Source organism: Vombatus ursinus, unplaced genomic scaffold, assembly GCF_900497805.2.
Source record: "Vombatus ursinus unplaced genomic scaffold, bare-nosed wombat genome assembly UNPS02014797.1, whole genome shotgun sequence".
Taxonomy (NCBI): Eukaryota; Metazoa; Chordata; class Mammalia; order Diprotodontia; family Vombatidae; genus Vombatus; species Vombatus ursinus.
This window is the reverse complement of record NW_020954575.1, coordinates 2,203,282-2,219,075: the sequence shown is the minus strand read 5'-3', so window position 1 is coordinate 2,219,075 and position 15,794 is coordinate 2,203,282. Positions and strand designations below refer to the sequence as shown.

The 15,794-nt window shown below is 40.6% G+C and overlaps 1 protein-coding gene across 9 annotated transcripts in view; it reads right to left on the bottom strand.

The window, feature by feature from the left end:
• The window catches only part of BCAS3 (BCAS3, microtubule associated cell migration factor), a 781,854-nt gene extending 773,664 nt beyond the window's left edge, over positions 1–8,190 (bottom strand). For 6 of the 9 annotated variants that reach the window (XM_027870393.1, XM_027870398.1, XM_027870397.1 and 3 more), the window contains exons 1-3: positions 7,742–7,820; positions 4,309–4,396; positions 136–190 (exon numbers count right to left, since the gene is read on the bottom strand). In XM_027870393.1, coding sequence (XP_027726194.1) covers positions 136–190; positions 4,309–4,379 — 126 coding nt within the window. In that variant the 5' untranslated portion in view covers positions 4,380–4,396; positions 7,742–7,820. Of the gene's footprint in view, positions 1–135; positions 191–4,308; positions 4,397–7,639; positions 7,673–7,741; positions 7,837–8,084 lie in introns of those variants that run through there. The other 3 variants (XM_027870394.1, XM_027870395.1, XM_027870396.1) reach the window with 3 other exon arrangements.
• Positions 8,191–15,794: the final 7,604 nt, after the last annotated feature.

The window sequence follows — 15,794 nt, the reverse complement described above, 5'->3', positions numbered from 1 at the left end:
GTCTTTCATCTGAAACTCTGGAGAGGAAAAGAGCAAAAGCCTATTGCAACATGGGCTAAGGTAACTGATGCAAAACGTTTCCCATCAACATGAGGCAAAATAAAAACATTTCCAGAGCCGCAGAGAGTCGCTTACCTGTGGCACAACATCCTGAAGGAAAGTCACAACACTCTCCATATAAGACTGCTCCCTGGGGGGGATAAAAGAAATAAAATGGAGAAAAATCACCATGGAAGCTTAAGATAATAAAGAAGAGTGTAAATAATGGGAAAAGATCAGTTTATAAGTTCTGAGTGAGTCAACATAAAAAGAGTCCAACTTCTAACACATAGTTATCTTCAACTTATCCAGTTGGGACAGACTCATTTTTCTAGTCTCATATAACCTAAAAAGCTTGAATGTAACTGAGCCTGGAACTTTTAAAAAAATTTTATTAGGAATAAAATTTAACAACAAAGAAAAAAAACAATATGAACACATATTCAGAATTCTTTCCTGGCATATTTCTAGCCTTCTCCTCTTGATAAGGTCATTTTTTCCATACCTGCAGATTCTGTTTAAAAAGATGATGGAAAAGAACTCAGTATTGATGGAAGCCCTAATGATTTACTTAAGCAATAAGTTTACCTCTGAGCCAGCAAAATAATGCCCTAGTTAGACCTAAGACAAATGATGCTGATGACTCCACACTAAGTACTCTACCCTCCAAACTTGAAACAATATTTTGTTGCAGGGCAGAGTGTAAAGTTGTAGAAATACAGTCATTAAGGCCCCATGGCTGTGCGGCAAGGTTAAAAGGTGTGAAAGATTTGTCTAAAAAGAGACACAAAGTAACACATGTAACTTGGCAATGATACTTAAAAAGGGAAGGATGTGAGTATCAGCAGAGAAAGCACAAACAACACAAATTTGTTATAAAAAGATAATCCTCAATCTTAAAAAATCACCCAAAAACCTACAAGTGCTGGCTATAGGCAAAAATAATCAAAGAAAATGACCAAAGCTATTATTAATTGTACTTAAAGCACTATGTTACATTTTTTCCAGAATTATTAACTAATTTCCTTAAACTTCCTTGCTTTTCTTTGTGCAACAAAGAGAAATTACAAGAACTAAAATTATCCAAATAATTTACTGACATTAAGGAGCAAAAGGGTATTTCATTAATATCTGTCATAAGCATGAAGGAAGAAGGCACGCATAGACTGGAAAGCATACATTGAAATAGCAAGAACAGAAAGACTCATCTAGTAAGTTAGAACTAGACTATAAAAGCTGTAAATAACAAAATGGGGAGATGGTATATTTTGCTAGAAGCAACTGGGAGTCACCAAAGTTTCTTGAGCAGAAGAGTGATATAGTTAGACCTGTGATAAAAGAGTTGTAAGATTATCAATTTGGAAACTATTTGGAAGATAGATTGGACAGGGGAGAGACTGGGGGGACAGAGACCAATTAGGAGAGAGTTACAATAATCTAGAGAAGAATCAAGGAAGATCTAAACTAAAGTGATGGCTGTGTGATTGGATAAAAGGGCATAGATATATTGTGAGCACGAGATCTATTGTGGAAGTAGAATCAGAAAGACTTGACAATTAATGATACAGGGGTAGTGAGGGAGGGGCAAGAGTCAAGGGAAATACCCAAATTGTAAAAGATGATATGTAGTACTCTTAACAGAGACAGGGAATATAAAAAGAAGGGAGGATATAGAGGGCATGGAGGCAAGTAAGAAGACAGGAAAAGGACAGGAAGTTTATAGTTAGAGGACATTCAGAGATCTTGATCATAGCCCCAAGATGGCTTTCTCAAGGAGTTAGGAGACTATGAGTGAGAAATAGCAAGTATAGCAGAGTAAGAGATTATGGAGAGGAGTAACATACAGGAAGCCTGAAAAGTAGTAAGGGTCCAGTATATGAAGTTTTCAAATGCTAAACAAAGGATTTTATGTTGGATCCATAAGGTAATTGGGAACCACTGGAATTTATTGAGTAGGAAAATCATGTGGTCAGCCCTATACTTTAGAAAATTCACTTTGTAGTTGTGTGGAAGATGGATTGGAATGAGGAGAGCCTTAAGGCAGAAAGACCAATAAAAAAGCTATTGCAACAGTCCAGGTAAAAGAGGATAAAGGTCTGTACTAGGATGGTATTTGTTTGAGTGGAAAGAAGGGGATATATTCAAGAAATATTTCAAAGTTAGCAATGACAAGACCTGGCAAATGACTAAATATGTAAGATAAGAAAACGAAAGAGTAAGGAATGAAGGATGACACCAAAGTTTTGAGCCTGGATAACTGAAAGGATGGTGCTGCTCTTAAGAGTAACAGGGAAGTGGTATATGATCATGATCTATTGTGGAAGTGGAATCAGAAAGACTTGACAATTAATGATATAGGGGTGGTGAGGGAGAGGCAAGAGTCAAGGGGAATACCCAGATATAAGACATGATGAGCAGGACAGTTTCAGAAAAATCTTGAAAGACTTAAATGAACTGATGCAAAGTGAAATGAGCAGAAACAGGAAAACATTGTACACAGTAACAGCAATGTTGTAAGGATGATCAATTGTGAAAGACTTAGCTACTCTGATCTATACAACAATCCAAGACAATTCTGAAGGACTTGCGAGGAAAAAAATGCTCTCTACCTCCAGAGAAAGAATTGATGGAGTCTGAGTGCAAAATGAAGCGTATTTTTTTCATTTTCTTTATTTTTCTCAACTTTTTTTTTGCAACATGGCAAATATAGAAATATGTTTTACATTATTTCACATGTATAATTCATATCATATTTCTTGCTTTCTCAATGGGTGGGAGGGAGAGAATTTCAAACTCAATTGTTTTTAAATTAATATTAAAAATTAATAATAAATTTCTTTTTTAAAAAGAATATAGGAAAGTTGAAATGAGGGAAAAGTTTGGATGAAAGATAATTTTCTTTCAGACATGTTGAGTCTGAGATGCCTATAGGATATCTAGTTAAAAATGTCCAATAGAGGGACAGCTAGGTGGCACAGTGGATACAGTATTGTCCCTGGAGTCAGAAGGACCTGAGTTCAAATGCAACCTCAGACACTTGACACTTACTAGCCACGTGACCCTGGGCAAGTCACTTAACCCCATTGCCTAACCCCTCCCCCCAAAAAATGTCCAATAGGCAGTTGGTAGTACAGGACTAGAGCTTAGAAAAGAGTAGGGATGAATATGTAAATCTAGGAATCATTTGCCAAAAGATGATAATTGAACCCATGTGAGATCTAGAGATCACCAAGTATAGAGGAAAAATAGGAACCCTGGACAAAGACCTAAGGGATGTGACAGTTACTGGACATGACACAGCTAAAAAGAATGAGAAGTATTAGTCAACCCAAAAGGAAGAGAAATAAAAGAGAACAGTGTCATGAAAACCCAGAGAGAGAATCTTCAAAAGGAGAACATAGTCAATAGTGTGAAATACTGCAAAGAGATAATGATGAATAAAGACTAAAAAAGAAAGCCATTAAATTTGGCAAATAAGAGATCACCGAAACTTTGTAACTTTGAAGAAAGCATTTTGACTTAATTCTGTATATTGCAGAATGCTTTGAAGTTAATGAGAGGAAAGGAAAGTCACCTAATAAAGATAGCTTTCTCAAAGAGCTTGAGGAGAAGGGGTAAAGAGATATAGGATGATATCTAACCAGCAAGCAAAGTAAGAGAAAGTTAGGGTTTTCAAGGACAGGTGAGACATAGTCATATTAATAGGCAGTAGGGAAGGAGTCAAAAGATAGTGAGATATTGATGATTAGAAATAGTGTGGATTATAGTGAGTTCAAGGATATATGCAGAAGGATTAGCCTTGGAACTTCATCAGAGCCTTGAAGGAAGCTATATCAGGGATATAGTCAAGAAGGTAGAGAGGAGCTCTCAGTAAATGGCCTCAATTTTCTCAGTAAAGTATGAGGTGAGGTCCCCAATTAAAATGGTGGGAAAGGAAGTGATGTGAGAGGCCTGAAGAAGAGAAAGTTCCAAGTGGGATAGAGAATTGATTAGGGAAGAATAAAACGATTGCCTTATTGCAGTGCTCCAGACGAGAGACGAGAACATAAATTTGTAGTGGACCCAATCTACGGCTGAGGTAGAATAAATGGCCCTCCATACCTCTCTTTCAAGGGATTTACTTATCTGACAAGGCTAAAATAAAAAGGATCTTCCAAAACTAAGCACTGCCTCTGAAAAAGAGAAACCACTTTCATACAGGTCATGGCTAGAGATACAAATCAGTATAAGTTTTCATTAGCCAATGGGCTTATTCTGAAATTTTCTTACGTTACAGCTTGAGGACGAACCACAACTCCCCCAGTACATCGGCTGGGCCTTCGTGGAGATTCTGTAGCCATATCTGCTTTCACAATACCTATTTCCAGAATAGAGGAAAAAAACAGAATCATTTTGTGAGAAAATTTATGCTTACTCACTCAATTCTTGGTACTTTTCAGGACTGCCTGCCTATTTGTGATATTTCTTTAGTAATTATTGTCCAGAGGGAGACTAGGAAAAAAAGTATCTAAATTTTTATTTGATAATAATTATAATAACTCACATTTAGATAAAGCTTTGGGGTTTATAAAGTGCTTTCATCACAAAAATCTTATAATAAGGGGCAGCTCGGTGGCGCAATGGATAGAGCACCAGCCCTGAAGTCAGGAGGACCTGAGTTCAAATCCAACCTCAGACCAAAACACTTGACACTTACTAGCTGTGTGACCCTGGGTAAGTCACTTAACCCCAATTACCTAAAAAAAAACCAAACCTTATAATATAGGTAGCTAAGTATTATTATCACCAGTTTACATATGAAATAAAATGAGGAAAAGAAAAACAAAATGACTTGTCAAGGATCACTTAGCCAGTGCCAACAGTTAGAGTCAAGCCCAAGTATGCTAAGTCATTCAGCACTCTTTCCACCAACACTCTCTTTCCTGTGTTTCATTTCAAAAACAATAAACCAACGTCAAATTCTCAATAGATTTATTCATTCTCAGGAAGAAAGAGAAAAAACGCAATACAGAGAGGTTTATAATGAAACATGCATCAATGTATCCAAATCATCTCTATGAACCTGAGTTCAAAAATTTTCTACACTATTTTCAAACCAAGAGGAATTTATTAGCAGTTGTATGGAGCACTTATCCTAAGCATTTTGTTTTGTTTTTTATATTGCAGTCCTGTATTATGAATTGAACTTGGTGTTGTTTTTGTCCATAACAAGTAAACTAAAAACAGTTTTCCCACTAAATGATTTAGTATGTATTGCTCTGCCAAGGAATAGCAACTGTTACTTCCCAACAACCACACTGTTACTCTACATGTAAAGAGTTGATCTGGATCAATTTTATGAAACAGAAACAGGAAAAGTTCATCTATGGTCCTAGAACTAGTTCTTGTTAGTTGTGTGACACTGGATATGTCACTTAACCTCTCAGCCTCAGTTCCTTCATCCATAAAATAGGAATAACAGCACCTGCCAAAAACTAGGGTTACTGTGAGGATCAAACATATACAGCACTTTAGAAACCTTAGAGTACTTACAAATGTTAGATATTATTAATAATGATAGTTTAATAACTGTATTTTAATGTAACTTGTTTCCTTTGTAATTCTAAGTATTTTATTTTATGCATTTAAAAACATTATTTTGAAAAGGGGTTCATAAGTTTCAAAAGACTGACAAAAGGGTCTATGACAAAAAAAAGTTAAGAATTCCTGTATTAAATAGTATCTGGGACCACTAGGTGGTGCAGTGAAGAGAGCTCCCACCCTGGAATCAGGAAGACCTGAGTTCAAATGTGACCTCAGACACTTACTGTGTAACTCTGAACAAGTCACTTAATCCTGATTGCCTTCAAAAAAAAAAATGTTGCGTGCTTGTTTAGGATTTTATCATAATGTGGAGAATATAGACATACTCAGAACTGGGGGACATACTAGTAGGGAATATTCTCAGAATCTAGTAAAGCATACTCAGCAATTGGAGATGATGTGGTTGGTGCTATTTTGGAACTAAGCCATCCTCCCTTCTAGACCTGTATTGCAACCATCACACATACCTTTGTGGGGGCCTCCCACCAAAATTCTTAGACATTAAGAGTTTCTGGCCCCACCCAGCCTTAAGCCTTAAACTCAAGCCTTAGAGAAATGAACCATGTGACCAGAGCAAAGGTGGGGAACCTGTAGCCTCTAGGTCCTCCAAGTGCAGCCCTTTGATTGAATCCAAAATTCACAGAACAAATCCCCTTAATAAAAGGATTTGTTCTGTAAAACGTGCACTGGTCAAAAGGCCACTCCCAAGGACCTAAAAGCCACATGTGGCCTGGAGGCCACAGACTCCCACCTGTGGACCACAGGGTAGAAGTCCCTGAACCCTACAATTCTGGTGGAGTGGGAAGAATTCCTAGGACAGAGGATCTATCACGTGCCCCTGGGGTTGTAGAAACTGCAAGAGACTGAAGCAGGATATGGCAGAAGGAAGGGGAGAAAAACCTCAACTTTGCCCTCCACTGATATGAGTTATTGGGATGGTAGAGGTTCATGGAAAAGGGGACTGCTTCTATAACAAAACCAAGTTCATCCCTTTGGAGGGGAACCCAAGCTTTTAAAGTAAAATCATAAGGCTGGAGGCCTGACAAGAAGGGAAGGAGTTAGCTCTCTTACAAATCCAAATTAGTCTCTCCTCAGAAGTACAAACATTCACAATAATACCATTAGGCTGGAGTCTTTCAGTGGGTTCCCTCTTCAAAGAAAGATACAGATTCAAATAAAGGCTTGTCTCCACTAAGTTAATCAAGGAACTCCTCTGATCAACTCCAGTACAAAGCAAAGAATGAATCCTAACACAAGTAAATACGACTTCATTCAGGCAAACTTCTTTTCTCCCAGTGGTCTCATCTGAGGTAGGCAAAGGCCGGAACACATAGAGAAGAACCTCTCTTCCCATGCTTCCAGGTGACAACTCTAACCCCAGGTGACAGCTCTAACCTCTGATCCCTCCAGGCCACTTCTTAACTAAGGAACCAAATGAGAATTTATGAATGCCTCAAAAGAATCAGGAGAGCAGGGATGCAGCACCTGGCTAAGGGGAGGAGATGGGGGGGGGGGGGAACACCAGCGGTGAAGAAAGCTGCCACTGATTGATTGCCCACATGGAGAAAAACACAACACCTAGCAAGAGGTCTCTTTACAAGGACCCTAAATCTGGAGCTGAAAGAGGGAGCCTCCAAGACCGTGCATTCGGAGCAATGGGGGAGGGAATCTGTCAGCTGAGCCTGGAGAGAACAATAAAGTGGGGTCATTCGCAGAGGGGGAGTACCCCTTCCTTCTGCAACAAAAGCGACCCCCTTCTCACCCCACCCCACTCCTGTCAGCGAGTACAAGCAAGGGGGGGGGGCCCACTTTCCTAGGAAAAGAGCTGTAGTTCCCTCGGGCCCCCGGAGTCCTCCCTCCCCGACCCCAGCCCGGTGGTACCCCAATGCTGCTTGGGGTGGGGCGGGTCCTCGGCCTCCGACTCGCTAGTTCCGGGGGCCCTCTCCCAGCCTAGACCATAGCGCCTGCGGCCACTGCTACCCCTCCCCGCCGCCGGGCACAACCTCCCACCACTAACCTGACACCCACAGCCCGGCGCGCGCCCGGCCACCCTGCCCGCTCCGCGTCCCGCCCCGGCCCTTCAGTCTCCGCAGCCCTTCAGATCCCGATGCCCCCTCACCGGCTGCCCCGCCGGTTACCAGGCTCTCCAGCTGCCTTGCTCACTGTTTAGAGTCTCCCTTCGATGAGTGACAGACTGCACCTCCTACCTACGCTACGGCGGAACTCGCCGACTGGCCAATCCCAGGGGCGTTTCGGCCAAAAGCGGGCACCGCCCCCGGGGGCCGGCGGAGCCAATCGACAGCGAGCAAAGTCTTAGCCAATGGGAAGCGGCTCGGAGGAAAACACCACAGGGGGTAAGTTCGGCTCAGATTCGGTAGTGAAAACAACCAGGACAAGGACAACGGCGAATAAGCTCGTTTTCCCTGAAGACCCTGGCTCAGTGGCCTTGGAAAGAAACCCACCTGCGGTAAGGTCCCTTTGGCGTCCCTTCTCCCTACCTGAGTCTGTCAGGAGGATGGGTGTGTGTGTGCGCGTGTGTGCGCGTGTGTGCGCGCGCGTGTGTGTGTGTGTGTTTACATCGAATTATCGCGACAGCTGATTCGAAACTCAGAGCACGTGGACATGGCAGCTGCCAATCATGGCCATTCATCAGCGCCAAAGCCGCCTTTATGCCCCGCCTCCTTTTGCCTTGTTTACCTTCCGGCTCCTGAGTGCCTGCCTCTACCAGGGGAGATTACAGAGGTGCTGGCGGGAACGAGCCTTCATCCGCGCGCGTTGAGGACCTCCCGAGGAGGAGCGGAGCCTCCAGAGCCCCAGGAGGTGGGAGCGGGACCAGGGCTTGGGCTAGGCAGCGGGGCCCCTTCAGAGCCTCAGGTTCCATCACCCCAGTTTTGGGGGGGGTCCCACCTGCGCTTCCACTCCACACCCTTCTTTAATAAGGAGGTTCTTTCTGTTCTTTTGCAAGTATTGCTACAAAGTAACCCTTGTGCAGCGTGAGGCCGTGACTGTGAAACACCTGGGAAGCAGGAGAACCAGTCATTCATTCATTCGGTAAACGTTTATTGAGCACCTGCTATTAGCTAGCATTTATATAGCACTTTAAGGTTTGCAAAGTGTTTTACAAACATTTATTCTTACCTGGGAAGTTGGTGCTATTATTATCCTCATTTTACAGGTAAGGAAACTGAGGCTACCCAAAGTCCAGTGACTTGCCCAGGGTTACCCAGTTAATAGGTGTATGAGGCTGGATTTGAATTCAGGGCTTTGTGACTCCAGACCATGCCTCTATGTGCCAGGCTTTGTGTTAGACTGTGGGGGTACAAAAACAAAACTGGGCTGGTCCCTTGTCCTTAGAGAACTCCTATTCTTCTTTTGGGGCACTGGGAGGAATCACATTTAAGTAGAGACAAAGTTACTGGTCGTTCATTTTTCAAAAAGGACTAACGATACTAGAGGGTGTTGGGTGAATTGGATTTAAGTGAAGCAGAGTTGGACAAAGTGGTCAGCCTCACTCTTTCTTCTAGAATCATGGAAGTCCAGTGGCAAGACAAAAGTCTAGATGACTAGTGATGGCCCAGGATGTAGTTGATGACCTTGACATATTTGATATCTAACTAAGCTCTAAACACTCCACAGCACCTGCTTCAGCTGCCTTCATGGCCAATGGAATAAATTGTTCTCATCCACCCATTTTCTCTGGGAGAAATCTTCACATGCTTGGGGTAGACATCCCCTTAACTCACCAGTGAGTTTCAGGCCTGTTAGTTATCCTCAACTGGTTTAGCAAACCCTCTGCCACATGGTTTTACCAGAATGTGGCCGATGTTCAAGATACAGTTTCTTGGAACCACAGAGACAAAGTAAATATTAGGCAATTGGTAGGGAGGGTCCTAGCCACCAAGATTTTATGTGGGAGATAGAGTTTGAGGGGAGGAAGCTTTGAGGATATAAAATCTAAGAGAAGAAGGTGAGGAGGGCTGCATTCCAAAAGCACAGCAGCCAAGATGGAGACTATCAGATGCAGAGACAATAATTGCAGTGTAGATGTGGCTATATAGGAGTTGCTCTGGGTCTTAAAATGTCTTATGGCCAATTCTGTACTTCCCCTTCAAAAACCAGATGAAAACTTAGCTTTCTCAATGAACCCTACCTAATTCATCAGATGTACAGAAGGATGGCACCTAGAGATCATGTATTCCAGCCCCCCCCTTCTATTTTATAGAGAAAGGGGAGGCCCAGAAGAGGGAATCAACTTGCCCAGTGTCAAACAGGTCTTAAGTAGCATCCAGAATTCAGACGCAATCCTCCAACTCCAAATTTCAGCCTTAAGGAGATATTCTCAACAATCAGTCATTTAATCAATAGACATTGTTAAATACCTGCTATGTTCCAAGTACTGTGCTAAGTTTAATTCTAGTGCCTTTCCTTTATTGATTGTTTCCAGTTTACTCTTTATATATCCTGTTTATACATAGTTGTTTTCATGTTGCCTCCACCATTAGATTGAACTTGAAAGCAGAAATTGTTCTCCTTTCTTTGTATCCTCAGTGCTTAGCACAGTGCCTTACAGGTAATGGGTGCTTAATAAATGGTTAACTGGCTGATTGTGTCCCTCTGGGGATACTAAGAGAAAAATGAAACAATCCCTACTCTAAAATAGCTTCATTTCTAATGGGGGAAGACAATACACACGTGTACAAGTAAATATTAAATAAAAAACAAGGTGGTTTAAGGAAAGCCTGCACTGGAGATGAGGACAAGCTTTGTAAAAGTTGATATTTGATCAAACTGAGTCTTGAAGGAAATTTAAAAAAAAAACCACCTAGCAGGTAGGAGTGTGATGTGAATGACTTACCCATTTATAACAAAATTGGGGATGCTGATGCTGCTGCTGCTGTTGTTGTTGTTTGTCCTTCATTCTCAAAGAGGACCACGATATCTGGGAAGTGATGCCATGACATGCAAGTGAACCGGATTTAAGTGAGAGAGGGTTGTGCAAAGTCACCAGCCTCACTCTCTCCTGTGGAGCCATCTGGGTTCAGTGACAAGATATAGATCAGGACAACTGGAGATGGCCCTGCTCAGGGATCATTGGCTCAGTAGTATTCCTTGATGATCATACCTGGAGTCAGAATCAGAATAATAATAACATTTACAATCCCATAAGGTCTTAAACAGCAAGTTCCAATAATTAGAGTCAGGTGGGTTCAGCTCTCAAGGATCACATATCCTAGATAATAAGTATTGATTATAATCTCACTTTGATGACAGATGCATCACAGAAAAACCACAACTTTATATAACTCACTCATGCTAAGTAGATTTTTTTCATTCCTAAATTCAACATTATACAAATTATTTTAAGATGCTTAATAACAAGATGTATAAATATAATAATCCCAAATTGCATATAGAGTACAGATTTTATGAAATACTGTCTATAGTAAAAACTGGTTCAATTATTAAGGATGTTCAAATGGATATAAACACAGACTACTGCTCTCAGAATCCCTTTAAACAATTGGAACATCTTTAAGGTGACTCATAAGTAGTTTGCGTGCATTTCTACACATGTTCTAATCCCAAAATAAGTAATAAAGATAAGTAAAATCAGATTTCCCATTAAGATGACACAAGATACTCATAAGTTACTAACCACCAGCATAACTGACTATACTGAAATCATATTTCTTAAAACAAAAACAAGAGGTTCCTGACTTTAACCTCACAACTTAATACATTTGCATCTTTGTTTCACAAGATTGTTTACCTTTGTCTAATGACCAGAAAGCTAGTTTGATTGGACCGTAGAATAAGGAAAGAGTGGGAGCATGTAATGAGGCTAGAAACATTGGCAGGATCCAAGTTATAAAGAGTTTTAAAAGCCAAGTAGATTATAGTTTATCATCATGGAAATAGAAAGCCACTGGAGCAGAAGTAGAAGAGTGACAGGGTCAGAGCTGCACGTAAGGAAATCATTTTAGTAGCATTGAATATGGATTAAAACAGAAAGAGACTGGTGGAGGTGAAGACAGCATAAACTAAGCTGAATGAGTAATGAGCATTCATATGTGAGGGATGTCAGGGGTACAAATGACAAGATTCGGAAACTGCCTGGATATATGAGGGGTTTTTTGTTTTGTTTTTGTTTTGTTTTGCTTTGTTTTTATTAATTTGTTTTGATTTATCAACAATCACTTCCATAAGCTTTTGAATTCTAAATTTTTCTCCCCCTCTCTCCCCAAGATGGTGCACAATTTGATATAGGTTATACATATACATTCCTGTTAAACATATTTTCACATTAGTGATGCTGTAAGGAAGAATTATAACCAGTAGGAGGAACCACAAGAAAGAGAAAACAAAACAAAACACAAGAAAAAAATAGCAAATAGTATGCTTCAATCTGCATTCAAACTCCATTCCAAACTCTTTCTTTAGATGTGGATAGCATTTTCCATCATGAGACCTTTGGAGATGTCTTAGATCCTTGCATTGCTGAGAAGGGCTAAGTCTGTCAATGTTAGTCATCACACAACATGGCTGTTACTGTGTACAGTGTTCTCCTGGTTCTGCTCACTTCACTCAGCATCAGTCCATACAAGTCTTTCCATGTTTTTCTGAAGTCTGTCTGCTTATCATTTCTTACACCACAGTAGTATTCCATTACATTCATATACCACATCTTGTTCAGCTGTTCTCCAACTGATGGGCATCCTCTAAATTTCCAATTCTTTGCCACCACAAAAAGAGCTGCTATAAATATTTTTGTATCTGTGGGTCCTTTTCCCATTTGTATGATCTCTTTGGGATACAGCCCTAGAAGTGCTATTGCTGGGTCAAAGGGTATGCACATTTTTATAGCCCTTTGGGCATAGTTCCAAATTGCTCTCCAGAATGGTTGGATCATTGCACAACTCCACCAACAATGCATTAATGTTCCGATCTTTCCACATCTTCTCCAACATTTATCTTTTTTCTGTTTCATCATGCTGGCCAGTGTTATAGGTGTGATGTGGTACCTCAGAGTTGTTTTGATTTGCATTTCTCTAATCAATAGAGATTTAGAGCATTTTTTCATATGACTATAGATGGCTTTAATTTGTTCATCTGAAAACTGCCTGCTCACATCCTTTGACTATTTTGGAAATATGAGTTTAGGGAGAGTTAAGGAGTAGAACTTACCTTCCAGACTGAAAGGATGATGATACCTAGACAGAAAAAGGGAGTTTAAAAAATGGATAAGGTTTTAAGGGGGTAATAATTAGTTCTATTTTGGACATGTTGATTTTGAAATGTTAAGGGACATCCAGTGTGAAATAAATGATAGACAGTGATGGAGGACTGGAGCTGGGAAAGAATATACAGGGTATCCCCAAGAATCCTAGTGAAGCTAAATTGTAAAAATTTTAGTTAAGCTTTAATAGCCTACCACTGCACTAATACTTTTGAGACACTGTAAAAATCTGGGAGTCATCTGCACAGAGATGGAAGTTGAAGAAGTCATCTGTGAGAGGATGTAAAGAAAGAGGAGGGCCCAGGCCAGATTCTTGGGGTGAGATGTTGTGATCCAGATAATTTTCATAATTAGAGGACCTGATATGATGAGCCAGTAAAGGAGATTGAGAAGAACTTAGATAGGAGGAACCTAAAGTGGGAGTATACAGAAGGAAGTGACTATAGTCAAATGTTTCAAATGGGTCAAGAAGGATAAAGACTGAACAAAGTCATTAAATTTGGCAATTAAGAGGTCATTCAAAATCACAGTTTCAGTTGAATGATGAAGTCTGAAACCAGAGTGCCATGAGTTGAGACATGATCCCAAGGAAAGGAAGTGAATATTAAGTGTAGACTGATTTTTATTTTTACTTTTTTGAGAGAGATAGGGAAGGACAGCTTGAGGGTTTGTTAGGCTCTAGAGAAGATTTTTTAAAGATAAGCAAGACTTGGGCATGCTTGAAGGCATTAGATGAATCAAGTCAACAAGCATTTAGTAAGCACTTACTCTGTGCCAGAGTGTTCTGAAGGGGAGAAAAGGAGGAGGGGTACCAAGCCAAAGATGGGCCAGTCCCTGGCCCTTAAAATAGCTCACATTCTGTTTGGGCAGAGGGAGAGGCAACATGTACTCAGATGAGTCATTACTTTGTTGTTGTTGTTGTTCAGTCATGTCCCCATTTGGGTTTTGTTGGCAAAGTTACTGGAGTGGTTTGCCATTTCCTTCTCCAGCTTCAGAGCAGGTAGGTGGTACAGTAGATAGAGAGCCAGGCCTGGAGTTAGGAAGACTCATCTTCCTGAATTCAAATCTAGTCTCAGACACTTCCTCGCTGTGTGACCCTGAGCAAGTCACTTAACCCTGTTTGCCTCAGTTTCCTCATCTATAAAATGAATTAGAGAAGGAAATGGCAAAACACTCCAATATCTTTGCCCAAAAAACCCCAGAGTCAGTCAGACACGACTGAACAACAAGAAGACGACTTCAGGAAGGTTACTCTATCTACTGCAACACCTATCTGGCCCATAAAGACAAAGTAAATATAAGATAATTGGTGGGGAGGGTACTTAACCACTCAAGCCAGATATAGGAGTTAAGAAGCTTTAGGAGAACCTTGAAGAAAGGTAGGGAGTCTTAAGGAGAGAAGGTAAGGAAGATCTGCGTTCCAGGCATAGAGTATAGTTGATAGGGTGAAATTAAAGTTTTGAGAGAGAGACTGGGATGTTCTCAGGTGGCAATTGGCTGGAAAGGATAGGAGGAAATGGTGTGGGTAAGGAGAAGGACCTCATCAGACACTTAAATAAAGGAGGGGACAGCTGGAGGAAGATAATTAGGAGTGTTCAGATGACGACTTCAGTTTTCTGTATAACACTGGTGTGGGAAATTTGAGTGGAAAGAGGAAGTCTGGAATTACCTCTAAGGGGAGAAGGATAAGGTCTCTTCCTGTTCTTAGTCTGTGATCCTATTAACTAACACTTGGAATTGTAGATTAGACTCCCTCCACAGATAAAGAGATCTTGTATCTCTACCCCCATCCACCTAGTCATTAACCCCCTTCAAGCATTCTTTATATTCCAGGGTGTGGAAAAGCTGTAGATTGGAGCAGATTGTCAATGTTTGTAGAGGCTGTAAGTTCTAAAATATCTTTTTTTCCTGCTGCTTCACAAAGCCTGAAATTAAAAGCAACCCAACCCTCCTAAAACCCTGGCAGCCCATAAAAGAAAAATTATGTTGACTTCATTTTACAATAGAAACTATCCATGGGACATGTTTTCTGTGCTCTTCTGAGACCCTGGGTGCTCAGTAAATATCATCAAATGACAGGTGTTTGCAGTGTCCCAGCCCAGTTTTGAGATGGGGGTTCAAAAAAGGAATTAGTTCTAGCATATGAGCTATTCCAGCTGGGAAATTCATTTTCAGTGGAACATGTGATATCATGGCTATAGCTCTTTGTTCTTCCAGTTACCCCCACACCCCATTATCATATTTAATAGTGACTCAGATTGCTTTTCCTGTAGGAACAGAAACAAACCTAGAAAAGTACCGGGCAAAAACTCCTTTGGGATTCCTTGAAGATACATTCAGAGAATTCTTTATACACTCAGTAAATTTCAAGGCCGTTCAGTTTTTGGCTGTATGTTTTTGTTTTGGTGGGTTTGGACTGGTTATTGCATCACTTACCCCTGGCTCTGAAAACACTGGACAATCACTACATCAGGTGATTGCAGCTCTTGTGAAATACCATAGTGTCATCACAGAAAAGAACTACTGTTTCTCTTCTACAACATGGGTTGGGGGGGGCTGGTAGAAGTAGGGGCAAGATCAAGGATTCTTAACCTCTTTTGTGTCATGGATTGCTTTGGCAGTCTGGTGAAAACTTGGGACCCTGAGTCAGAATGTTTTTAAAAGCATAAAAATATAGTATGTCAAATTGTAAAGGAAACCAATTATATTGAAATAGTCATCAAAATTTGTTTTAAAACAAGTTAGCAGCCTCCAGCACAATGCATAATATATTTAAATTTTATTTAACTGAGCAAGAACAATTGAATTGTTAGGCATAATCAAATCCTAATCAGGATAATACTTTAAAATCCCAAGAGAAAAAAACATACCTTTCAATTTCTTTCTCCCAATTTATCTTCTTTCCACCTGGACTATTTAGAAGTATTTTCAAAGT